At 39.8% G+C, this 26904-nt stretch overlaps 1 protein-coding gene across 1 annotated transcript in view; it reads left to right on the forward strand.

The window, feature by feature from the left end:
* Window positions 1–9257: 9257 nt before the first annotated feature.
* ZSWIM5 (zinc finger SWIM-type containing 5) overlaps window positions 9258–26904 on the forward strand; it is a 140924-nt gene continuing 123277 nt past the window's right edge. Inside the window, exon 1 of the mRNA XM_025288846.3 lies at window positions 9258–10826. Within this exon, the coding sequence (XP_025144631.1) occupies window positions 10229–10826 (598 nt within the window). The 5' untranslated portion in view covers window positions 9258–10228. The remainder of the gene's footprint in view (window positions 10827–26904) is intronic.

Consider the following 26904-nt stretch of genomic DNA (forward strand, 5'->3'; position numbering starts at 1 on the left):
TGAATACTGGTTGTGGCCCCAGGATCAGTTGTAGCAATGAAGGTTGTACCTCACCCAGTCAACCTTCCTCTTCTGAGTTTCCTCTCAGAAAGAGAACTATGGAAGGTATGTTCCCCAATCCTGTAAGGAGAAGTAAATCTGTGAAATAAAGGGTAGACTGTGGAAGCCATAAAAACGCTCTTCTCGGATCTCTGTGATCCGAGAAGATTACATTGTGAGGGCATTCTTTATTAACCATCTTGATTGCTGTGCTCTAAAATCCATCCCCATGTTCACTCAAAGGCCATGGTTTCCACAGGTTGCTCTTCTGACTGAGTGTAAAAGAGATACTAAGTCAGACCTGATCCCGGGAGATGCAGGACCTCTTTGATGGGGGACCGGTTTTGTCTAACATTCTTAGAACTGAATTGCAGTCTAAGACCCTTCCACTCAATCTTCCTTCTTTTCCTTTCTTATTCACCAGCATAGAGTTCTGATGGCTGTCATGTGCGTGCAAGCATGCTGAGTCACTGTGCGACCCTATGGACTATAGCCCACCAGGCTCTCTGTCCATGGGACAAGAATACTGGAGTGGGCTTCCATGCCCTCCTCCAGGGGATCTTCCTGACCCAGGGATCGAACCCATATCTCCTGCATCTCCTGAATTGCAGATGGATTCTTTACTGCTGAGCCACCAGGGGAGCCCTGATAGCTCGCACAGTCTTTCCCTAGTTCATAGTTTCCTCTCTGTGTTCCCTATAAAGCTTAACTTCTAATAAAGCTTTCACACACCTAATCCTTCTTGACTAACACACACGCCAAATGTCCATCAAAGGGAGAATGGATAAAGAAAAATGGACATGTGGTACATTTGTATAATGGAATACTACTCAGGATTAAAACAGAACAAATTGCTGATATGTGGGAATAACAAAGATGACTCTTAAAACATGCTTAGCGGAAAAAGCCAGACAAAGGAATTCATATCATAGGATTCTACTTGAATAATGTGTCTCTGGGGCAGCGGGGTGGGGGTGGGGGTGGTGGGCAGGAATTCATATTGACTGAAAAGGGATACAAAGGAACTTTATGGAATGACAGAAATATTCTATATTTTGATGCGTGTGATGGCCTCATAGTTATGTACATATGTAGAGAGTCACTAAGCTGTACATTTAGAGGTTGTGCATTTTAATACGTGTAAATTATATCTCAAAAAATAATAAAACATAAAGGGGACTTATTGACTCATGTAACTGGGTGTCAATAGACATAGAGGGCATTAGGTAGGTTTGATTCAGCTGTTCAAGAATGCCGTCAGAAATCTAGTTATTTTCTGTGTTTCCCATAGCCTCTGGTGTGTCACCTTCAAGTGAAGCCTGGCTTACCCTTGTCTTCATTGCATGCTATCAGCAATCTCCTTTTCTATGTCAGAGCACTCAGAGAGTTACTTCCACAAGCTCTTTTAAGACAGTGAGAACATTTCTTTCCTGGAAGTTGCCAGCAAACCATGTCTCATTGGCCTAGTGGGTTATACCCATTCCCAAACCAATCCCCAGTGCAAGGGAAATGCCATACATTGATTGACTTATAACTGCCTATCCCTGAACGAATCACTTTAGAATGGGGTGTGGGATTACTGCAATCTATTAGACAAGTTGGAGCTTACCCGTGGAGCTAAATCCCTCTAATTTTATCGTTGTTCTTCACTGGAAGAAATATGGCAGGGCTGGGTAATAGGGCCAATCAAGTCAATTTTTAAAATATTTTTATTTATTTATATTTACTTTTGGCTGTGCTGAATCTTCGTTGCTTTGCAACAGGCTTTTTCTAATTGCGGCAAGCAGGGGCTGCTCTCTAGTTGTGGTGTATGGGCTTCTCATCGTGGTGGCATCTCTTGTTGTGGAGCACAGTCGCATGGGCTTCAGTAGTTGTGGTACATGGCCTTAGCTGCTCCACTGCATGTGGAATCTTCCTAGACCAGGGATCAAACCTGTGTCCCCTGAATTGGCAGGCAGATTCCTATCCACTATGCCACGAGGGAAGTCCTCAATATTGTTTTAATCATGATTTTCCTTTCCATTTCTCAAATATCTTTCCCTACCCCCAGTTTATCAGTATTTCATTTATATTCAAAGTTAGCATTTGCTTTCCTGGTAGCTCAGCTGGTAAAGAACCTGCCTACAAGGAAGGAGACCCTGGTTCAATTCCTGGGTCAGGAAGATTGGCTGGAGAAGGAATAGGCTACCCACTCCAGTATTCTTGGGCTCCCCTGGTGGCTCAGCTGGTAAAGAATCTGCCTGCAATGCGGGAGACCTGTGTTTGACCCCTGGGTTGGGAAGGGAAAGGCTACCTACTCCAGTATTCTGGCCTGGAGAATTCCATGGACTGTATAGTCCATAGGGTCACAAATAGTCAGACACTACTGAGTGACTTTCACTTTTACTTTCAAAGTTAGCATTATCATCGAGCATAGGTGTCTGTCATTACATTTTGAGACTGAAACCAGAATAAAGTCCATTATCATATAAATTATTCTGGATTGCATATAAGTTTACTTCCCAAATGATGCCTAAATCCCCATTTCTGAGCCTAACTCTATCCCTCACCCATGGTTTTTGTTCCATTCCTAAAGGGTTGAGGATGTTCCACAAATGCAATTTTGAAGATTTGTTTTTAATACTGGCTCAAAATTTTCCTGACATTAAAAGAGCTGTCATAAAATATCATGCATTCTTCCTGGTCATTGATTTTGGTATTTGTGTTTTCACCCTGGACATTGCAATGCTATAAAAGAAGTATCTTTAGACTTCGGTCTCTTTGAAATGGATCAGTTCTCTCACCAGAGGAGAGAGATGAAACAGGGTAATACAGGCCTAGGATCACTACCCATATGGTTCCTTGGTGAGAATTTGAAAGGCACTCAAATTGCAACCCTTTAGGTGCAGGGCCAGGTGAATGGAGTGCAGGCTGGAATTCAGCCTTGATGTCTAGATGTCGTGTGTCCTCTACGGGGCTTTACTACCTCCTTCTCACATATTGCCATAGCCTTCTAACTTATCCTCTTCCTCCATTTCTCCTTCCCATTGATCCCACACACATTTGTCTGATTAATCTTCCCCAAACAGGCCTTTTTTTCATGCTACTCTCTTGCTCAAAACACCTTCATTGGCTTCCCTCTGCCAAGCTAAGAGAACTCAGATTCCTTAAGTTAGCAGTCTAAAGCTTTTCCCAATGTTTCTCAAGTCTCTTTTATAGTCTTTTCCTGGTACTTCTCACCACAATCTTTGTGTTCCAATTAATCTTAAGTACTTGCTATTCCCAGCCACGTTTTACATATTCCCCAAAATCTTATATGTCATGTTTTTACCATCTGTATTTATATATTTATAGGTTTATTTGTTTAATGTCTGTTCCTAAACTAGACCGACTATAAGCCAGCCCCACATTGTATGTTGACTTTTGTATTTAAAGTGTTAGAACAATAACGCTAACATCAATAAACTGGTATTATTTTAACGTGAACCAATGTTTAGGCTAATTTTGAAAAGAGCTGGCAGATGTCAACAGTGGCTTCATATAGCTCTCAGGGACACTGACCTCCATATTTACTCCACACAAACCACGGATAAACAAGACCTGATTTGGGGTCTCATTATTATTTCACCTGCTAATATTTCCAGTGTGATATGGTCTCTTTCTTACTACAAGTCACTGCTGCTTTTCCTTTTCATCTTTCTTCTTCTCCTTCACCTTCCTCCTGTTCTTACCCTCTTTTTCCTTCTTATTTCCTAAAGTTTCATTATTTAACTATAACCAATGGAACAGTTCTCATGCTTTACTGAGAAATCTCATTGCTTATTCCCTTCTAAGTTAATCAATCTGATAGCCCCCTTCAGGCCAAATTTGAGTCCTTATCCAGGAGAGGATATATGGTCACTTTAATTCTATCCTTACAAAATACTTTGCCTCTTAGGTGAGACAACTAATGTATAGAAAGGAAACGTCACTGGACTCAGAATTCAACAAGGTGGATTTGAGTTCTGGATCTGTCACTCACTTGCTAGTGACCTTGATTAAAACACAATATTTCTGAGCATTTCTACAAAGGTAAAATGGGAATAAAGATGCTAGTCAATTGGAAATGAATAACAGGATTAACAAGCAGCAATTTAGGGCCCACATGGAATTAGAATAAAATTAATATTCTTGGTCAGCATCAATTTTCTTCAGGAATGCTTTATTTTCTAGCTAAAAACTGTAAAACATTGTATCAATTTTAAGTATCATCATCATTAGATGTTCTTTCCTCCTTCCTGTAACTTCCTCTGTATCAATTCTAGGTTTCCCTGGTTCCAGCTCAGGGTCACATATGGTTTCTTTCATTCTTCTTTTCTTTTGGAAGTTTTTTTGTTTTTATTTTTTGCTTGTGCCTTTGTTGCATGTCGGATCTTAGTTCCCCAATCAGGAATTGATCCCGCACCTACTGTGTTGGAAGCATGGAGTCTTAACCACTGCCAGGGAAATCCCAGTTTCTTTCGTTCTTAATGTCCAGGCTATCTTAAGCAACCTAGTATCCTTCACTATTTGTTGTTGTTGTTTAATCGCTAAGCATGTCTGACTCTTTTGTGACCTCATGGACTGTAGCCCACTGGGCTCCTTTGTCCATAGGCTTTCCCAGGCAAGAATACTGGAGTAGGCAGCCATTTCCTTCTCCAGGAAAATCTTCTTGACCCAGGGATTGAACCCATGTCTCCTGCATTGGCAGGTTGATTCTTTACCACCAACCCACCTCCTCACAAATAGTAGCTTATTTATTTGTATTTGTTTAAAAATGGCAAATATATCAGAAAACACAAAATGTAGCTTCATGAGCTATCAGGGGAAAAAAGTCACCCTGCTACTCTACGGTACAATGTCATTATATCATTATTTTTTAGAAACAATAGGGCAGAAGCAGTTTATTCAGAGAAATTTCTTTTCCTACTGTCATCTGAATTGAGGCCACCACAATTCATGACCAGATTGTTGGAATAGGTACCTAAAAGATTTCTATGTCTCTTTTTCTCCCCTTTGAATAGATTCACCACATCACAGCCAGACGATTCATTCATTCATGGAACATTTATTGAGGGTCTATTATGTGCTAAGTACAAAGCACACTGGCACTCCCCTTGTGGCTCAGATGGTAAAGAATCTGCCTTCAATGCAGGAGACCTGGGTTTGATCCCTGGGTCAGGAAGATTCCCTGGAGAAGGGAATGGCAACTCACTCCAGTATTCTCACCTGGAGAATTCCATGGACAGAGGAGCCTGGCAGGCTACAGTCCATGGGATAGAAAAGAGTTGGACACGACTGAGCGACTAACATACAAAGCATACTAATGAGGGAAGAGATGTGGAAAACATAGGTTACATTCAGTGCTATCATGCTACATAGATGTCTAACAACCTTCACTATCTCGGTTCCCCGTTGCCCATACTATAAACTTAACTTCATGTTCCTTAACCTGGCATTTAATATTACCCATAATGTGGCTTTAAAAGGCATTTCTAATCTTTATTTCCCATTTTTATATACAAACATTTATTTTTAACTGTTCCATGAATGTTCTGTACTTTTCAGCTTTTGGGCTTTTGCTGAAGTTGTTCAACATAATTGAAATTCCTTACCTAAGCTTTTGGGCATATTTGAATCCTATTCATTCTCCAAGACCTACATGAAATAAGACTACAGTAGAGCTCCCTCTCACAAGTTTTACCCAAACCAATCTTTCTTCTGATTTCCAAAATAATGAGTGCTTTTTCAAATCACCTGACAATCTTCTGAAGCTATTACTTTTTTTGTATTATTACAGTCTTTTACTGTTATTTAACTTTCCACATGTTTTATCATATCTCACTAAAGATGTTAAGCTGCCAGAGATGAGATTATTTCTTGTTTAATGATATTTTGGAAAAGATCTATCAATAACTAGGGTCACAAAATAGATATAAGAGTAATAATAAAATAGTTTTCTTGAAAAAATTGGCAAAGAACACTCATATAAATGAAAGGATACATTATATTTATAAAGACAGTTGTGCTGCTGCTAAGTCGCTTCAGTCGTGTCTGACTCTGTGCGACCCCATAGATGGCAGCCCACCAGGCTCTGCCATCCCTGGGATTCTCCAGGCAAGAACACTGGAGTGGGTTGCCATTTCCTTCTCCAATGCATGAAAGTGAAAAGTGAAAGTGAAGTCGGCTCAGTCGTGTCCGACTCTTTGTGACCCCATGGACTGCAGCCTACCAGGCTCTTCCGTCCATGGGATTTTCCAAGCAAGAGTACTGGAGTGGTTGTAGTTGACCCCAAATTAATCTATAAATTTAATGTAATTCCAAGAAGAATTCCTGAAGGAATTTTGGAAACAGAGTAGATTATAAGATTTATATAGAAGGTTTAAAAAGTACACAGAGAGCTAATAAAAAATTGGAAAACAAAAACAAAGAAGGAAAATTCATCTTACCCGTCATCTAAATATTTACAAATTCAATTACATATTATCAAATTTAATTGGCAATTAAACAGTATGCACTGGAAAAAGAAAGTTACCAATATGATAGTAGGCAGCTGTGATACCATTTAATTAAATGAAGTATACACAAAACAATGTTACATATGCACACACACATAATTTAAAACTGGACTCCAAACTCAAGTTGTACTTGCTCCCAGGTATGCTATATGGAGGCAGTTAAAGTGGACTTCTGCTATATTAAGTAATAATTATTAATTCTGAGTGGTGAGTATATGGGTATAGATTATGCTATTCTTTGTACTTTTCTATAAATTTTAATGTCCTCCAGATAAGGAAAAACACCTAGTTAAATCAAACTTGTAAGAAACAAACTTGACACTTAATAAATGTTTAAAGTAACATGTCTTCTTATGTCCCAACCTCTATTAACCATAGTTTCCAGCTGTTGAGTAAACCAGATATTTACTCAAACATATTCATTGATTCAGAAAGAAAATTTTTTTGAGCAGCATGCTGAAGAAGACTCTTGAGAATCCCTTGGACTGCAAGGAAATCAAACCAGTCAATCCTAAAGGACATCAACCCTGAATTTTCATTGGCAGGACTGATACTGAAGCTGAAACTCCAATACTTTGGCCACTTAATCCAAAGAGCCAACTCATTGGAAAAGACCCTGATGCTGGGAAAGACTGAAGGCAGAAGGTGAAGGGGTCGGCAGAGGATGAGATGGTTAGCTAGCATCTCTGACTCAATGGACATGAATTTGAGCAAACTCCAAGGACAGGGGACAGGTGAAGGACAGGGAAGCCTGGTGTGCTGCAGTTGATGGGGTTGCAGAGTCTTATGCGACTAAGCGACTGATCAACAACAATAATATATGTAGCATTACAGTGAGTGTTAGAGATAGGCCTTTACATAGAAATATTTTCTGCTCTTACATTAGCTCATAATCTAGTTAGGGAGAAAGGCATTAAAGGAATACTCACCCTCAAAATAAACTCTGATAAGTTCTAGGAAGGAAAAGAATGGTGCCATGAAAGTCTGTAATTGTGGTACCAGATCTAAGGGAGTTGAGGGATTATGCTGGGCTTCCCTGGTGGCTCAGCTGGTAAAGAATCTGCCTGCAATGCAGGAAACCTGGGTTTGATCCCTGGGTTGGGAATATCCCCTGGAGGAGGGCATGGCAACCACTCTAGTATTCTTGCCTGAGAATTCCCATGGACAGAGGAGCCTGGCGGGCTACAGTCCATGGGGGTAAGAAAGAGTCGGACACCACTGAGCAACTAAGCACAGCACAGCACAGCAAGGGATTATGCTGGCTTCCATGGTAGCTCAACAGTAAAGAATCCCCCTGCTAATGCAGGAGACTTGGGTTCTATCCTTGGGTCAGGAAGATCCCCTGGAGAAGGAAATGGCAATCCACTCCAGTATTCTTGTCTGGGAAATCTTATGGACAGAGGAGCCTGGCAGGCTACAGTCCATGGGGTGGCAAAGAGTCGGACATGATTTAGCAACTAAACAACAAGGGTTTATGCTACTTCACAATAATTCATTTAGATATTTGCAGATATAAATCCATTTACAGACATAAACATGTTATCTACTACACTGAAGAAACACTAGATTTGAATTACTTCTAGTAAATTTTATGTGTAGGTTATCATTTATCATTACTACCTCCCTTTTACAAATAATATGATTAGCATCATACAAGTAGCAAGTGTGATTTTCACTGTAATTCTGTAATTCTATAGCTATACTTTTTAAATTCTGAAGTGAAGTGAAAATCGCTCAGTCGTGTCTGACTCTTTGCAACCCCATGGACTATACAGTCCATGGAATTCTCTAGGCCAGAACGAGTGGATAGCCTTCCCCTTCTCCAGCGGATCTGCCCAACCCAGGCATCGAACCCAGGTATCCCACATTGCAGGCAGAATCTTTACCAGCTGAGCCATAAGGGAAGCCCCTTTAAATTCTGAGATTATAGCAAAATCAAGCTACTTCGGTCCCTGTACATCTTCAGTCATTTACTCTTTTCTAATCCTTATTTTATACTAAACTCTAGAAGTTGTTCATTTTGGACACAGAACACAATTGAAGGAAGTCTCTACAGTTTTTGGAACATTTTAACGTTTTAGAGATTAATTTGTTTGCAAATCTGAAATAAGTTTTCTTGACTGACCAACATACCGTCACTTACAACTCAGTATTGTTTGTGGAGGAGTTAGTGGTAAAGTTGCTGTGTCAGAGTATAAATTGTCAAGAAGAAAACAGACATGATCTTTGCTCTCATGGAGTGCACAGGCAGTTGAACATTACAGTTCAGTTCAGTGGCTCAGTCGTGTTCGACTCTTTGAGACCCCATGGACTACAGCACGCCAGGCTTCCCTGTCCATCATCAACTCCCTGAGCTTACTAAATTCATGTCCATCCAGTCGGTGATGCCATCCAACCATCTCATCCTCTGTCGTCCCCCTCCCCTCCTGCCTTCAATCTTTCCCAGCATCAGGGTCTTTTCAAATGAGTCAGATCTTCTCACCAGGTGGCCAAAGTATTGGAGTTTCAGCTTTAGCATCAGTTCTTCCAGTGAATATTCAGAACTGATTTCCTTTAGGATGGACTGGTTGGATCTCTTTGCAGTCCAAGGGACTCTCAAGAGTATCCTCCAACACCACAGTTTACAATTCTTCAGCGCTCAGCTTTCTTTATAGTCCAACTCTCACATCCATACATGACTATTAGAAAAACCATAGCTTTGACTTGACGGACCATTACACAAATATATAAAAATATGTGTTACTTGTTATAATTAATATGAAAGTGCAGAAGACTGAGCCAAGTGAGGAAAATATAAAGCCTTAATTGAGACTGGACTCAGGTGATTAGAGAATTGTACCAAAAACCACACGAAAGTGTTTTGTTTCCTAGGATGCAAGGTTCTAAAACCCTTCAAATCCCCCAGAGGCTGTAGCTGCCGTGGCGGTGAGATCTTGGCGTCCCATTGTCCAGTCGGGGTCTGGCGCGACTTTGCCTGGCTCTGGACGGGACCGCTGACTTTATTCTACATTGCTGTGATGTGAGGGGAGTTTTCATCAATGAAACTTTCCAATTTTCCCCCCTAGCGTCTTCCTAGCGTCTTTCTGCCAGATCATTCGCTCCTCTGTGGCTGTCGCCCGTCTGGTCCATCTACCAGAGGACCCTTGATTTTGAGTTATCTCTCTTTCTCCGCCCTGCAAGCCTAGCACTTTGCTTGCGGCTTCGCGCAATACTCGCTCCGGGCCGTTTCACTTGGCCGCACAGTCCACTCCTTTCCCTCCAGGCTGCAGGTGGGTCGGAGGCGCGCGGGCTGGCGCGGGTGTCGGGCGCTCCTCGACCCTGGGTGTCCCCTAGGTGGAAGTCGGCCAGGCGCGAGCGCTCGGTGCGCATTCTGGGCAGTCTGCGCCTGGCGCGCGCCGCCAGCCCGTGCTCGCTCCCGTCCCTCCTCGCGCTCGCGGCGGCCCGGACAGCGCGCGCCGCCTCCCGCTCGTCCTCTGGCTGCCCCTGTCGGCCCTCGCGGCGCGCGCACCGGACCGGCCCAGGCTCCCCACTCGGGCCGGCCGGCTCGCGGGTTTGCTCGCCCCGCCCCTCGGTGCCGCAGCTGGGCGCTTGCGCGGGGCGCGTGGCCGTGGCCGGGGTCTCCGCCGCAGCCGGTGCCGCCGCCGCCGCCTCAGTCAGTCAGTCAGTCCCCAGCAATGGCGGAAGGAGGTGAGCGAGAGGAACTGCTCTCGCCGTCGCCGGTCTCTCCGGCCAAGCGCCTGTGCTCGTGGCCCAGTCCACAGGCTCACCACCCTCGCGGTTCGCCCGGGGCGGCCGGCGGCGGGGTGGGGGGCGTCGGCGGCAGCTGCCTAACCCCGGGGGCTCGCCCCCACCTGCAGCCCGAGTCCTTGCTGGACTGCGCCGCCAAGACGGTGGCAGAAAAGTGGGCGTACGAGCGGGTGGAGGAGCGCTTTGAGCGGATCCCGGAGCCCGTGCAGCGCCGCATCGTCTACTGGTCCTTCCCGCGGAATGAGCGGGAGATCTGCATGTACTCCAGCTTCCAGTACCGCGGCGGCCCTGGCGCCGGCGCGGCTGGCGGCGCCGCGGGGGCTTCGCCGGCCGAGGAGGGGCCGCCGCCACCCCCCGGGGCCGCCGCTCCGGCCGGCTCCGCCCCCGGGGCCGCCGTAGCGGGGGCGTCCCCCGGACTGGGCTCTGGGGCTGGAGTGGCCGGCGGCGGTGGCGGTGAGGGGCTCCCCTTCCGCCGGGGTATCCGTCTGCTGGACAGCGGCTCCGTGGAGAATGTGCTGCAAGTCGGTAGGTGCTCGCTCGGCTTCTCTCGGGTCCCCGGCCTCCTCTTCTGCAGGTGCCTTCTCTTTGCACAAGCCCTGAGCTAGGACCCCGGCTTTTTGCCCAACTCCCGATCCTCTGCCGAAGGACAAACTAGTCACATAAAAAACTTTTCTCAACATTTCGTCAGGTCCACTGCTGCTCTTTCCTCCACTACCCCCATTTCTTTTTGTTTGAGGAGCGAATAGGTCTCTTTTTTATTCTTCGTTCTACACCCCACGCCAAAGCAAAAAGGATGGGGAAGTATGGCTTTCTGGATGTAATCATTTCTGAAATGCGTTTTTCTAATTTAAGTTTAGAGAAGAGCGAACTGTTAGTGAATCTGGAGCAAGCGGTCTTACAGGGAACGTTTGAGGGACAGGCTGTCAAAGGCAATCTAGTCTTTGCAGATTGAAGCTGGGTATAATTAACTTTAAAAATGGGAAAAATCTCAGCAAAATGCCGTGCATTTCAGACAGTTTTAATTATCTACTTTAATGTTTTTTTCCCCTGGACCAGATACTTGGGAATCTAGGCTGTGGACTTAACAATACCCGAAGATGGAAATGTGACAGCTTCTTCTCCACACCCCCACCCAAGGAAAAAAAAAAGGCACAATCTGGAGTGGGGGTGGGGTCTGTCTTCCTTGTCAGACTGGGGTAAATCAAAAGCTGGTCACGTTGGGTTTTTCAAATGCTTCTCATTTAACAAGTCTTCATATTTGCTTTTGTTTTATCTTTTTGTTTGTGGGGGAATGAAAATGATTTCTTTTTCTTTTATTGCTCTAGAGCTTCTAGTCAGTTTGTTCATCTTATTAAATATACAAATTCAGTAGTCCTGATTTGTGAAATGGATAGGGAGAAAGGAGAAAAAATGACATTGTTTAACACTGACTTGCTATGTGGGGAAATTTAAATACTGATTTTTTTTTTCTATTTGGACTGTTATAGCACTTTGGAAGTACACATTATCCATTTTATTGTATAGTATATGCTCATATTTACTGAAAAAATATTGATTTTTGAAAGGAGTTGGAGAGAGGCTGTTTTTAGAATTAAACAGACACAGGAACACATATAAACAGGAACCCCAAACATCTAGCTGTCTTCTCCCCAGGTAAAACAGATGTATTTGAATTTTTTTTTTTTTTCCCATTTGAAGAGTAGCACATTGTGGTGTTTTATATAAAGCAACCTACTTTTGATTATTGAGAATCACTGAATCCTGTTTCTTTTTAAAGCAACATATACCACAATTTGTTTTGCAAATGTGAAATGTAAATTTATCTAAATTTATCCTGTGTCAGAATACAGAAACGGTAGATTGAGAAAGTTTTGTTTATTTGAGGCTATTCCTTTGTGTGTTTCTGTACATATTTGTAATAATGAATTGAATAACAGGTAATTAAAGTGTGCAGCTTTAATTCTGAAAGTATGAAAATGAATATGGGCATTTCATTATTCATCTGTAGATCATATTCTTTTTATGAGTTTATATCAATTAATTTTTAAGTTTCTTGTTTAAATATATTGAATTGAAAAGTTTCAAGTAGTCATTTTATAGTAAGAGATACTGTATTTGAAATAATTTTCAAACTTTGAAGGGGCAGTTGAGAAAGAAGAGTTTTAAAGAAGTATATATTTTGAAAATGACTATAATGTCAAGTTGTAAATGAAATCAGATGTTGTGAATGATCCAGGTCATGTTTAAATCAGATTTTTTTCTTCTACAGTATGAGAGTTGGCATGCTTTTTAGGATGATGAGCTCTTGTCTGATAGTTTTAGGGACTGGATAAAGAATATATTTAAGCATATTTTCTGATTCTTACATTGGATTTCATAGATGAAGGTAGGATAATGAATTAATCATTTTTAAGTAATGCTATTTGAGAAACATGAGTTGTGTAATCTTTATTTTTCTGATTTTAATTTATGCTAGTGAGGGTGAAAGAGAAGAATATTCCATTCTTTATCATTCTGAGTTCTGTATCTTGGCATGAACCACCGTTAATTTTTTTGGCTGCATCATGCATCATCTTCCCGCACCAGATGATCAGACATGGGTACCCTGTTTTGGGAGCACAGAGTTTTAACCACTGGACCACCAGGGAAGTCCCAAACCATCGTTTAGTATGTAAAATTAGAGAACCATTCCTCATCTCTTAAACCTAAAATGTGAGTATGTGACAATCTAGATGATAGGTTTTATAAAAGTATTACCAAGAGATAAGCAAAAAAATGATTTGTATATAGCAAGACAGTAATCATGTTCTTCACTTTATAATTTCACTTCACATTCAATATAGGGGCTTCCCTGGTGGCTCAGTGGTAAGGAATCTGCCTGCCAGTGCAGGAGACATGCGTTCAGTCCCTGATCCTGGAAGATCCCACATGCCTTGGAGCAACTAAGTGCATGTTCCATAACTACTGAGCCTGTGCTCTAGAGCCTGGGAGCCGCAACTACCAAACCCACGTGTCCTAGAGCCTGTGCTCTGCAACAAGAGAAGCCATTGCAATGAGAAGTTCATGCTCCGCAACTAGAGTAGCCCTTGCTCACCACCGCTGGAGAAGAGCCCGAGCAGCAACGAATATCCAGCACAGCCAAAAATAATAAATAAATAAAGTTACTTTAAAAAAAACCCTCAATATAATTACTCAGTGCTACTATTAAAAATTCTTATTTATTTCCTTACTATATCCAAGCCATAGTTAAAACCTCCGAATTGGAAAGTTACTGAAGGCTGATGCTTTAGGAAGTAAGGGAAATTAGGGTATTTCTTTTAAACATTCTTTTAAAGCAAAGATTCATAAAGGAATTTAAACAAGGTAAACATGAAGTATTTTAAATACTTTATTACTTAAATAAGTAAATTTAAAAATAAAGAAAAAGCACAACATAAAAGAAAAAAATTGAAACAAAATAAATTAGACAACAAAGACTTTGTACAAAGAGTATTTATATTCAGTAACTTCTGATTACTTTCCACATGGAATCTGGTAATGGGACGTCATGGACTGGTTAAAACACAAATGCTCTGTAGAAAACATCCAATTTTGAATTAGAACTAAAAGTTTCCCAGCTTGATATAAAGAAATGGGAGGACTGTAGCTTGTTATGCTCAAAGGATACATTTCTTTTACAAGATAGTACTGAATCAGAGATATTGCTCCTTGTAAAAGGGGAAAATTATAAATTAGTCTTTTCATGGACATCTGTAAGTTTGAAGCTCTGTGAATAGATCTTTCTGTTCTCTCGGTATTATGAAGGTAATAGAGTTCAGATGTTTTAAGCATCTGCATTTTAACCTGTCTAAGGAGCCCATGGAAATAGTTGTAGTATAAACCTTGGGAAAATACTTACTCAGGAATCTGCAGATGGTATAAGAATGGTACAAGTATAATTTACTAATAATTTTAAGATGTTGACCCATCATCATATTTTAAATTAATGTCTCCGTGTCTGGTAGAACTTAAAGGAGGATTGTGTCTTCTCAGGGAAAACTGACTTGATTGATGGAAAAGAAGCATTGATAGTTTTTCTCTTGTATGCAGAAATATTATATTTATTTGAATATTTAGATTTTCAAAAATTGGATAAAATCTTACAGGGGCCTTCAGTGTTGGTATATCTTAATTATACAAATGTTTATCCAGAAATTATCATATATTCTGACAGTTGAGCCCCATAGTTTTAGCCTACACATTTTCTAATAAATGCATAATTTGTGTGTGGATAATCTTCAAGACTACAGTCACAATGCTAAGTACTACTTTATGTGAAAGAAATGTAATTACAAAGTCAATAATAATAAAAAGATCCATTTCTGGAAGTTATTCATAGCTTACACATTAAGTAGTTAAGTTTATAATTATGAGCATGTATATATTATCAATAAACATCTGTGTAATTATTCTGTAGTACAGCTTTTGTAAAGTGCAGCAGTAATAAGTATTGCTGGTGTTGATTTCTATAGGTAATTTATTTTTAATCTATATTATTTAGAGGAACAAAAGATACCCTCACCTAAAAAGCTGTATAGTGTTGTAAGTTAGAATAGATATAAAATCATAATAAAATTTCTATGTGGGGAAAAATGACTTAATTTATATGTGAGATATTCCAGCAGGGAAAGCAGCTGCATACCTTTAAGGGATAAGTGGTAACATTTTTTAGAGTAGAAACTTAGCAGGTTTTAAAATCACATTGCTCTTTTTCTTTCTTAGGCAATGAATTTTCTCCTTCCTCTTCTACCACAGTACCTCACACACATATCTTAATATTCAAGTTATTGTTAATTTCCAAAAATATACAAACAGCTCCTGTAGTTTAATATGAAAAAAACAAACAGTCTAATAAAAAAAAATAGGCAGAAGACCTAAATAAACATTTTTCCAAAGAAGACATGAAGATGGCTAACAGGCACATGAAAAGATGCTCAGTTCAGTTCAGTTCAGTCACTCAGTCGTGTCCGACTCTTGACGACCCCATGAATCGCAGCATGCCAGGCCTCCCTGTCCATCACCAACTCCCGGAGTTCACTTAAACTCACGTCCATCGAGTCGGTGATGCCATCCAGCCATCTCATCCTCTGTCGTCCCCTTTTCCTCCTGCCTCCAATCCCTCCCAGCTTTACTATGATGAAATATCTCCTTACACCAGTCAGAATGGCCATCATCAAAAAAATCTATAAAAAAAGTAAGTGCTATAGAGGCTGTAAAGAGAAATAGACCCTCTTACTCTGTTGGTGGAAATGTAAATTGGTTCAGCCTCTGTGGAGAAGTGTATGGATGTTCCTTAAAAAACTAAAAATAGATCTACCGTATGATCCAGCAGTCTTACTCCTGGGCATCAATGTTCATAGCAGCACTATTTACAATTACCAAGACATGGAAGCAACCTAAATGTCTAGAGAAAGATGAATAGATTAAGAAGATGTGGTACATATATACAATGGAATATTACTTAGCCATGAAAAGTATGAAATAATATCATTTGCCGCAACATGGATGGACCTAGAGATTATCACACTAAATGAAGTTAGTCAAAGACAGATATCGTATAACTTATATGTGGAATCTGAAAAGTGATACAAATGAATTTATTTACAAAATGGAAATAGAGTCACAGACATAGAAAACAAACATGGTTACCAAAGGGGATAGTGGGAGTTGGGGTGAGATAAATTAGAAATTTGGGGTTAACATGTATAGACTACTACATATAAAATAGGCAGACAATGAGGATCTTCTGTATAGCACAGGGGAACTATACTCAATATCTTGTAATAACCTATAATGGAAAAGAATTTGAAAAAGAATATATATGTGTGTCTATATAACTTTCACTTTGCTTTACACTTGAAACTAACATAACATTGTAAATTACACTGCAATAAAAAAAAGTTTGTTGAATAGTGAGTGTTTAGAAATTTAAAACAGACTTAGTTAAGAGAGAGAGATGTGAATTTTTATAATGAGTATGGTGCTAGAAGATAAAGGGAAAACTCCATACTTGTGGGTATAATAAGCTGATAGCAATAAGTGGTATGAGTGTTGCAACAGTGTGTATCTTTTATGTTGACTGCTTCCTGTGAAGAATGGTGATTTATCAGTTTTTTTCCAAAACTGTAGATGAATTCTTATTGAAGGTAACTTTCTCAATGATAGAGCTTTAAAGACAATGAATAAACTAAAGTTAGTAGACTTTTAAAGGTTATTTTTATTTTAGGAATTAAAAATGTATTACTGAAGTGTAAATACAAGGTCTAAATTTTGAAGTGAAAGGACTAGAAATTTACTTAAGCCTGTGTGAAACAGTTTCATTGCACTTGTTTCAATAACAGCTGTTAAAAATCAAGACATTAACAGTATCTTAGAGTTGATGGTTATATAAATATACATATGTATCTATCTACCTATCTGTATACATGTTAAAATGTATAGAACTATTCTCCCAGAAGTCAAAATTACTGTTATTTTAGAAAATAATTTTAAAAATAAAGACATTAATATTAGTAACTTAACATACAAGAGATAGTGAAAATGCTGTATTAGTTTCCTATGGCTACTGTAACAAACTTCCACAAACTGGGTGGATTAAAACAATAGAAATTTACTGTCTCAGTTCTGGAGGTGATAAGTCTGAAATCAAGGTATCAGCAGGGTCATGCTCCCTCTGAAACTAGTAGGGAAATCCTTCCTGCCTCTTCCTAGCTTCTGGTGGTTTGCCAGGAGTCTTTGGCATTCCTTGACATACAGCTCCATAACTCCAGTTTCTTCTTTGTCACATGGCATTCTTCCTATGTGTTTGTATTTTCACATGACCATTTTAGAAGGACAGCAGTCATATTGGATTAGGGGCCTACCCTGCTCCAGTATGACCTCAGTTTAACTAATTACATGTGCAATGACCCTATTTCCAAATAAGGTCACATTCTGAGGTGCTGGAGATTAGGACTTCAACATATCAGTCTTGCTCAGTTGCTCAGTTGTGTCCGACTCTTTGCAACCCTATGGACTATAGCTCGCCAGGCTCCTCTGTCCATGGAATTTTGCAGACAGGAATACTAGAGTGGATTGCCATTTCCCCCTCCAGAGGATCTTCCCAACCCAGGGATCGAACCTGCATCTCCTGCTTCTCCTGCACTGTAAACAAATTCTTCACCTTCTGAGCCGTTGGGGAAACCTATCAATCTTGGGAGAACACAGTTCAACTCATAACAGCTTCTCATGCTTGTTTCTTATTGCATAACATAGTTTCATGTGAATTTTAAACTTTTATATGTTGAATATGGCTTTAATTAGATATCGCCACATCTATTTTATTAGATAAGCATTATTTCAGTTTAACTGACTCAGTTTGCATGATTGATTATTTAATATTTTTAAATACATGTGGAACTTTTTTGATAGATAAGGGGTCATTTAAAGGTTAAACCTGTAAGCTTTTTATCATTCTTTATAAAAAATGATGACTGTGCATTACAGCACTCAGGGCATACACACGTGGATGAACAGATACCTGTCAGATTTTTTTTCATGAACACCATTTATAACTCATTTATAGAAATAGGTAACCCTCAGTTGTCCAGGTCCTTTTCAGCATCTCCTTCAGTCAGATCACCAGTGGCTTGAGTGTTCTGCCAGTTCTGCACAATACACTGTACATGAAAGTATGAGACCTCATTGATAGTTTAAGGGCATAGAGATTGCAGTGCATGAAGTTATCATTGAGAAACAGGAGGGCAAGCTGGAGATGCTGTTCAAGCTCATCCTGGTGGGAGATAAGAGCCTGAGCTGGAGGGCCCCGTGTTTGGACTTTCTCTGTTATATGCATAAGGAAGTTCTGCAGCTACTGACGTAGAGCAAGTGAGTAAACAGAACAGAGTCCTAGGTCAGCTTGCAGAAAGAACCCTAGGAGAGCAGAGAAATAAGGACAGTTGGATATCTTGTAAGTCTTGTAAGCTGACCTCAGTCTCTTTGCTGGGAGAGGTTTAAGGAGGCACATTCTTTCTGAGATTAAGAATTTTACCACTCTGTCATGTCCTACTGATGCCCCATCCCTTCACTGTACCTTCTTTTTCCTGCTAATTCTGTGGTAATGAATGTAGTTTCTGAGTTTACTTTGTATGATTCGATGTTGGGGCATTTGGAGGTACCAAGACCCTGGCAATTTTATGTGGCCTTTTGGACTGTCCTCTAAAAAGAAAGGGGCAGGCAGGAAGAAGTGGGGATCCCAGAATTAGTACAGGAGGAGGGGCTGCTCATTTAGCTTACTGTTAGCAACAACTTCCTATATTAGGGATAAAACATACACATGCATTAGAGCTGGGGTATAGACCATAGGCGATGAAGAGAAAAATGGTCAGTCCTCTTTGGGGTCTAGAAGTCAGCTGCAATGTCACAGTTACTTAGGGTGGTCAATTAGCTTTCTCACTCTGCTTTCACTATTCTTTTTGTCTCCTGCAATGATTGGTGATCACCCACTGGATAGAGGCACATTGTCAGAGATGAATAAGCCTGGTAACTGACTTGCAAAATAAATTAAGACCTGGGAGAGGTGCCATCCTTCTTTCCAGCTGGAGAGACCCCAACACCAAATAGTTCTGTAGGGAGCCTGATCATCAACTTCCAATTCCTCACAGAGCCAACCCATGTCCCACTCTGAACTCCCACTGGAAACACTGCTTCTCTAATCTGGGAGTTCTTGAGGAGTTAGGCAGAAGTGGCTGGAGTTGACTCTCCTTCTGGGACATCACTTGGGCTTTGGTATCAACAGAGTGGCTGACACTTATCTTCCAACTCAGACTGGCTGGGACAGGACAAGGGCTATGCTTGATCATGACCAGGCTTGACTGCTCCCAGCCTGGAATGCCCCTGCTCTGGACCTCTCATTTCTTTTTATTGGTTTATTTTTCAGTGCATCTTTAATTTGTATAGAAATAAATTAAGATGTAAACAAAAAAGGAAATAGGTAACCCTGAAAGCATATGAACCATGTCTTAACTTTTTCCAAAGTGTTAGTTGCTCAGTTGTGGCCGACTCTTTGCGACCCCATGGACTGTAGCCTGCCAAACTCCTCTGTTCATGGAATTCTCCAGACAAGAATACTGGAGTGGCAAATAGCCAAAGCAAGCTTGAGAAAGAAGAATGGAAATGGAGGAATCAACCTGCCTGACTTCAGACTACACTACAAAGCTACAGTCATCAGGACAGTATGGTACTGGCACAAAGACAGAAATATAGATCAATGGAACAAAATAGAAAGCCCAGAGATAAATCCTTGCACCTATGGACACCTTATCTTTGACCAAGGAGGCAAGAATATACAATGGAGAAAAGACAATCTCTTTAACAAGTGGTGCTGGGAAAACTGGTCAACCACTTGTAAAAGAATGAAACTAGAACACTTTCTAACACCATACACAAAAATAAACTCAAAATGAATTAAAGATCTAAATGTAAGGCCAGAAACTATAAAATTCCTAGAGGAAAACATAGCCAACACAGTCTCTGACATAAATCACAGCAGGATCCTCTATGACCCACCCCCCCGCAAGCAATTGAAATAAAAGTAAAAATAAATGGGACCTAGTTAAACTTAAAAGGTTTTGTACAGCAAAGGAAACTATAAGCAAGATGAGAAGACAGCTTTCAGAATGGGAGAAAATAATAGCAAATGAAGCAACTGACAAAGAATTAATCTCAAAAATATACAAGCAGCTCATGCAGCTCAATACCAGAAAAAATAAATGACCCAATCAAAAACTGGGCCAAAGAACTAAACAGACATTTCTCCAAAGAAGATATACAGGTGGCTAACAAACACATGAAAAGATGCTCAACAACATTCATTATCAGAGAAATGCAAGTCAAAACCACAATGAGGTACCATCTCATGCTGGTTAGAATGGCTGCTATCAAAAAGTCTACAAATCTACAAGCAAGAGGGTGCGGAGAAAAGGGAACCCTCTTACACTTTTGGTGGGAATGCAAACTAGTACGGCCACTATGGAGAAGAGTGTGGATATTCCTTAAAAAACTGGAAATAGAACTGCCATACAACCCAGCAATCCCATTGCTGGGCATACACACCAAGGAAACCAGAATTGAAAGAGACACGTGTACCCCAGTGTTCATTGCAGCACTGTTTGCAATAGCTAGGAGATGGAAGCAACCTAGATGCCCATCAGCAGATGGATGGATAAGAAAGCTGTGGTACATATACACAATGGAGTATTACTCAGCTATTAAAAAGAACGCATTTGAATCAGTTCTAATGAGGTCGATGAAACTGGAGCCTATTATACAGGGTGAAGTAAGTCAAAAAGAAAAACACCAATACAGTATACTAATGCATATATATGGAATTTAGAAAGATGGTAATGATGACCCTATATGTGAGAGCAAAAGAGACACAGACACAAAGAAGAGACTTTTGGACTCTGTAGGAGAAGGTGAGGGTGGGATGATTTGAGAGAATAGCACTGAAACATGTATATTACCATATATGAAATAGATTGCCAGTCCAGGTTCGATGCATGAGACAGGACACTCAGGGCTGGTGCACTGGGATGATCCTGAGAGATAGAATGGGGAGGGAAGTGGAGGGGTGTTCAGGATGGGGGACATTTATACATCCATGGCTGATTCATGTCAATGTGTGGCAAAAACCACTACAATATTGTAAAGTAATTAGCCTCCAATTAAAAAAAAAAAGAATACTGGAGTGGGTAGCCATTCCCTTCTTGAGGGAATCTTCCTCACCCAGGGATCAAACCTGGGTCTCCTGCATTGCAGGTGGATCATTTCCATCTGAGCCGCCAGGGAAGCCCAACTTTTTTCAAACCCCAAGTTAATATGGTTTGGAATTGTGATATTAGTAATATATTACAGTCTATTCCAGATTACTATTATGTAAATTTTCTACCTTGTGGTTTATATATAGGCTTATTTCTTTCCTCATATAGGCAGCATGCTTCTTGGCCACTTTTAACCTGTCATGGAGCTGGTATACTGACGAAATCACACTCATTTTAATATTAGCTTTAGCATTATATTATCATATGATAAATTTCTCTGATACTTTTCATAATCCCATATAGCCAACTGATTAATTTTTGGTTCTCAGTATTGAGAAAAATTGTTCTCCTTCTTAGACTATATAATGTGATATGCCTTAAATTGATACTCAGTAAATGCTTATTGAATGAATGAGCAAGCTGTTATATAATTTAAAAATATTTAGATAATATGAAAATCTCTCTTTATTGATTTGTATGTAATGGGAGCCTAGAAGATATACTGGCAAAATGTAATTTCTGGATGTTTTTGATTTTTAAAACATTATATAGATTTAAAAATACCAATGAAGCTTATTAACTAGTTTCTGATTCTTTTCATTGGATATTTGGTCACTTGTTTTGTGTAAAGCTCAGTAAATAACTATTTACTTACTTTGGGTGGAAATCATTCCAAAATACTTTGTATTTTCCTATCTTAGACTACAAACCCAAGTTGGATACCAAAGCCTATGCTTCTAAGAACTACATTATGTTGCCATCTTTATGTGGGTGGGAGATTGTAGACTGAGAAAGTACTTGACCCTAAGAGATTCTCTGAAACCTGATACAGCTGATTCACTTTGTTGTACAAAAGAAATGAACACAACATTGTAACACAATTATACTCCAAAAAAATTAGTAAATTTTATTGAATGTAAATTTTGCCTCAGAAATTGGTTTTAAAGGAAAGAATGGTAGGTTCCAATCGTTGATTTCGCATTAAAATCGCTGGAGAGATTTTAAAGAAAGTGCCAAGGACTTACCCTAAATTAATTAAAAGTCTGTTGAGAATGAGGACTGATCCTCAGAATTTTTAAAGAGCTCCTAGATGTCTTATGTGCAGCCAGGGTTGAAAAACACTGTTCTAGAAAAATGATCACCTTTATTAGTATTTTCAGTGTTTTTAAACTTACTGTAGACAATCAAAACATTATTTAATATTTATTACACAAATGCTTTGGACTATGTCAACTTTCTTTTCTATTTCAGCCTGTTGTATTCTGTCTATCTTTAGATTTATTAATGGATCTCAAGGAAAATTATTCTCTTTCACTTAAAAAATGATTGTCTGTGTTTTGAAAAGGTCCTATGCAAAAGTGTTTAAATTCTTGCCATCAAAAGACACTTGTATAAATGTAACACCAACATATAATTTTATTCATGTTTGTTCACTCCTTCACTCAATTGCAAAACTTAACATTTAACATTCTAAAGTACTCAGTGCAAAATAGAACATAAATTCTGTATTTAAGGAGTGTATAGTTTAGTATAGGATACACATTAAAATAGCATTTAACACAATGTTCTCTAGTAATAGAGGTAGTTACTGCAGAGGTAAAGAGTAGAAAGTGATTAACTAGAGAAATGGGGCTAGCTGGATAAATTATTCTTTTAATATAACTTCAATTATAAAAATATTAAAATTATGTTTAACAGTACAATAAAGATTGAAGACATTATTTATCGCTTACAGGTTAGATTGATCCTTCATGAAGTTCCTTCTAATTAACGTTTCTCTGCCCTGTAATACTCTAGTTCATAGTTGACTCAAAGGGGTGACATTAGCAGGCAGGAAGATGACAGAAATATTGCCAGATTTTTGTTTTCCCTCAGTATAAATTTTACAGATTTCTGTCTTTAGAATAACTTTATTATATCTTCATAGGATCTTTTAAAAAAATCATTGCTTTTTTAAGGTACAAATATATGATAGAGCTAATCAGTAAAATAGATTTTGGTCTATCCATCCATTCATTATCCTGCATTCTGTAATCAGCGGGAAAATGTATTATGCCTTTAAAAGCACTTGGAGATAATTACATCTCTTCCCTACTCGTTTATGGTCTTATTGAATGGAAGCTGGTAGCATTAATACATTCAGGAAAAGTCATCCTGTTTTTATTTTGCTTAAATCTATCAATACCTGGTAAACTGACAGGACTGTCAAGAATCACCGACATACACTGATGTTAGTGGTATAAAACCCTTCCCCATGTCATGGTTACCTCTTGTGAAAAAATAATTTTGCTGATCTTTTCTCTCACTCAGTATTACATTATTATTTTTATTTTTAATTAAAGTATAGTTAATTTACAATTTTATATTAGTTTCAGGTATACAACATAGTAATTCAGTTTTCTATAGATTAAACTCTCAATATTATTGTACTGTTTACTGGTATGTATATTTGCATGTTCTATCATATATATTATCACATATATGTAGAGACCCTACAGCAGGTAGCCTCGGAATTCTGGCTCCTCACTACATTTCAGTTTCCCCAGCCGTGGTGGTGGTGGTACATGCTCAGTCTTGTCCGACTCTTTGTGACCCCATGGACTGTAGCCCATTAGGCTCCTCTGTCCTTGGGATTTCCCCAGCAAAAATACTGGAGTGGGTTGCCATTTCCTCCTCTAGGACCAACAGTTGTTTTGAGGATAAATCAACATGTTAAGTATTTAAAACAGAGCCTAACTCTTACTAGGTATTATGTAAATATTCATTCACTATTATTATTGTACCAAAATTGTTGAGATATTCCATGTTTGTTACCTTTCCTTTAACCTTCATGCCACCTCTGAAGCCTTTCAATCTGACTTCTGCTTTCACTCACTATGTTAAAATTGATCTCTTAAAGGTTACCAGTGACCTCATGATTGCCAGACATAGTATCCTTTTTTCAGTCCTCATCCTTTATGACCTCTGTATAGAATTTTCTATAGTCTTTTAAAATACTTTTTCCTAGATTTTTGTTTTACTTCACCATTCTGGTTTTCTTTCTACCTTTCTTCTTTATTCTCTTACTCCACAAAAGTAGGATCACCATCTTGCCCAAGTTTTCTAATTAACCAGTCTTGTTTATTTCTATATCTTCAATTACTATTTTATGAATATAAGTTAGAAAACTGAGCACCGAAGAATTGATGCTTTTGAATTGTGGTGCTGGAGAAGACTCTGGACAGTTCCTTGGACTTCAAGGAGATCAAACCTGTCAGTCCTAAAGGAAATCAACCCTGAATAGCATTGGAAGGACTGATGCTGAAACTGAAGCTCCAATACTTTGGTTAACTGATGCGAAGAGCCAACTCATTGCAAAAGACCCTGATCCTGGGAAAGATTGAAGGCAAAAGGAGAAGAGAGCAGCAGAGGATAAGATGATTAGATAGCATCACTAACTCAGTGGACATGAATTTAAGCAAACTCCAGAAGGACAGAGGAGCCTGGTATTCTGCAGTCCACAGGGTCTCAGAGTCAGACATGATTTATCGATTGAATAACAAGTTAGCATCATATAATGTAGTGGTCTCAAATTTGTTTTAAGCCACTGCACTTATTTTCAAATGAAATCTTAGATGATACTCCAGTTCTTGCAGCAGGAAAATTTGAGCTGTTTTGGGAATTGGGATAGGGCCCAGAACTCAGTCAGCTTGGCCAGCTTTTTCCTTTTGATCCCTGAAGCACTTCCAAATAATCTTAGGATTTGTAGTCAGGAGATCTGCCTGAGATTTCTCATTTGTAAAAGTATCAGAATTTTTGTGAGATTCTAAATAAACTCATATACATGAAAATACTTTATTACAAATAATTTGACTATTAAGTCTATATCATTGTTTCTCCCTCTTGAATTCAAGATCAGCTTGTGTATTTGCTCACTGCTGCTGCCAAATCGCGTCAGTCGTGTCCAACTCTGCGCGACCCCACAGACGGCAGCCCAACAGGCTCCTCCGTCCCTGGGATTCTCCAGGCAAGAATATGGGAGTGGGTTGCCATTTATTTCTAAATGGATACCCTACTAGCTACTCAAAATCAACGTGTCTGATAAGGGATTAATGTCCAGAATATGTAAAGAGCTCCTACAACTCAACAACAAAAAGCAAACAACCTGATTGAAAAATGGGCAAAGGACTTCAATAAACACTTCTTCAGAGAAGGTATGCAAATGACCAATAAGCACATAAAAAGATGTTCAGCATCACTAATCATTCAGTTCAGTTGCTCAGTCGTGTCTGACTCTTTGCGACCCCATGAATCGCAGCACGCCAGGCCTCCCTGTCCACCAACTCCCGGAGTTCATCCAGACTCACGTCCATCGAGTCAGTGATGCCATCCAGCCATCTCATCCTCTGTCGTCCCCTTCTCCTCTTGCCCCCAATCCCTCCCAGCATCAGAGTCTTTTCCAATGAGTCAACTGTTTGCATGAGGTGGTCAAAGTACTGGAGTTTCAGCTTTAGCATCATTCCTTCCAAAGAAATCCCAGGGCTGATCTCCTTCAGAATGGACTGGTTGGATCTCCTTGCAGTCCAAGGAACTCTCAAGAGTCTTCTCCAACACCACTAATCATTAGGAAAATGCAAAAACCACAGTGGGCCATCACTTTATATCCATTAGGATGCCTATTATAAAGAGAAAAAAAAAACAACAGAAAATAACAAGCGTTGGTGAGGATATGGAGAAATTAGAAACTTGTGCATCACCAGTGGGAATATAAAACGGTACAGCTTCTGTGGAAAATGATATGGTAGTTCTTCAGAAAACTAAACATAAAATTATTGGATCTAGCAGTTCCACTTCTGGGTATATAACCAAAAGAATTGAAAGCAGGAACTCGGATGTTTGTACACCCCCTTATGGCAGCCGTAGTCACAGTTGGCAAAAGGTATAAGCAACCCAGGTGTCCAACATCAGATGAATGAGTAAACAAAGTTTGGTATAAACATACAATTGCTATTATTCAGCCTTAACAAGGAAAGAATTCTGATGAATGCTACATGGATGAACCTTGAAGATACTGTTGTTCATTTGCTAAGTTATGTCTGACTCTTTGCAGCCTCATGGACTGCAGCATGCCAGGCTTCTCTGACCTTCAGTATCTCCCAGAGTTTCCTCAAACTCCGGTCCCTTGAGTTGGTGATGCCATCCCACGATCTCATCCTCTGTCGCCGCTTCTCCTTTTGCCTTCAGTCTTTCCCAGCATCAGGGTCTTTTCCGGAGTTGGATCTTCACATAAGATTTCCAAAGTATTGGAGCTTCAGCTTCAGCATTCCTTACCATCTGAGCTACCAGGGAAGCCCCTGAAGACATTATCCTAAGTGAAATAAGCCAGACACAATAGGGAAAAATTATATGATTCCACTTGTATGAGCTGCCTAAAATAGGCAAATTCATAGAGATAGAAAGTAAAAGAGGTTACCAGAGGCTGGGGGTGGGCGGAGGGGAATGGAAAGTTTTTTAAATCAATTTATTTTTTTATTGAACGATAATTGCTTTATAGAACTTTGTTGTTTTCTGTTAAACCTCAACATGAATCAGCCATAGGTGTACTTATATCCCCTCCCTTTTGAACCTCCCCCATCTCCATCCCCATCCCACCCCTCTAGGTTGATAACAGAGCCCCTGTTTGAGTTTCCTGAGCCATGCAGCAAATTCCCATTGACTATCTATTTTACATATGGTAATGTAAGTTTCCATGTTACTCTTTCCATACATTTTACCCTCTCCTCCCC

This window comes from Bubalus bubalis, chromosome 6 (assembly GCF_019923935.1).
Source record: "Bubalus bubalis isolate 160015118507 breed Murrah chromosome 6, NDDB_SH_1, whole genome shotgun sequence".
In the NCBI taxonomy this organism is placed as follows: Eukaryota; Metazoa; Chordata; class Mammalia; order Artiodactyla; family Bovidae; genus Bubalus; species Bubalus bubalis.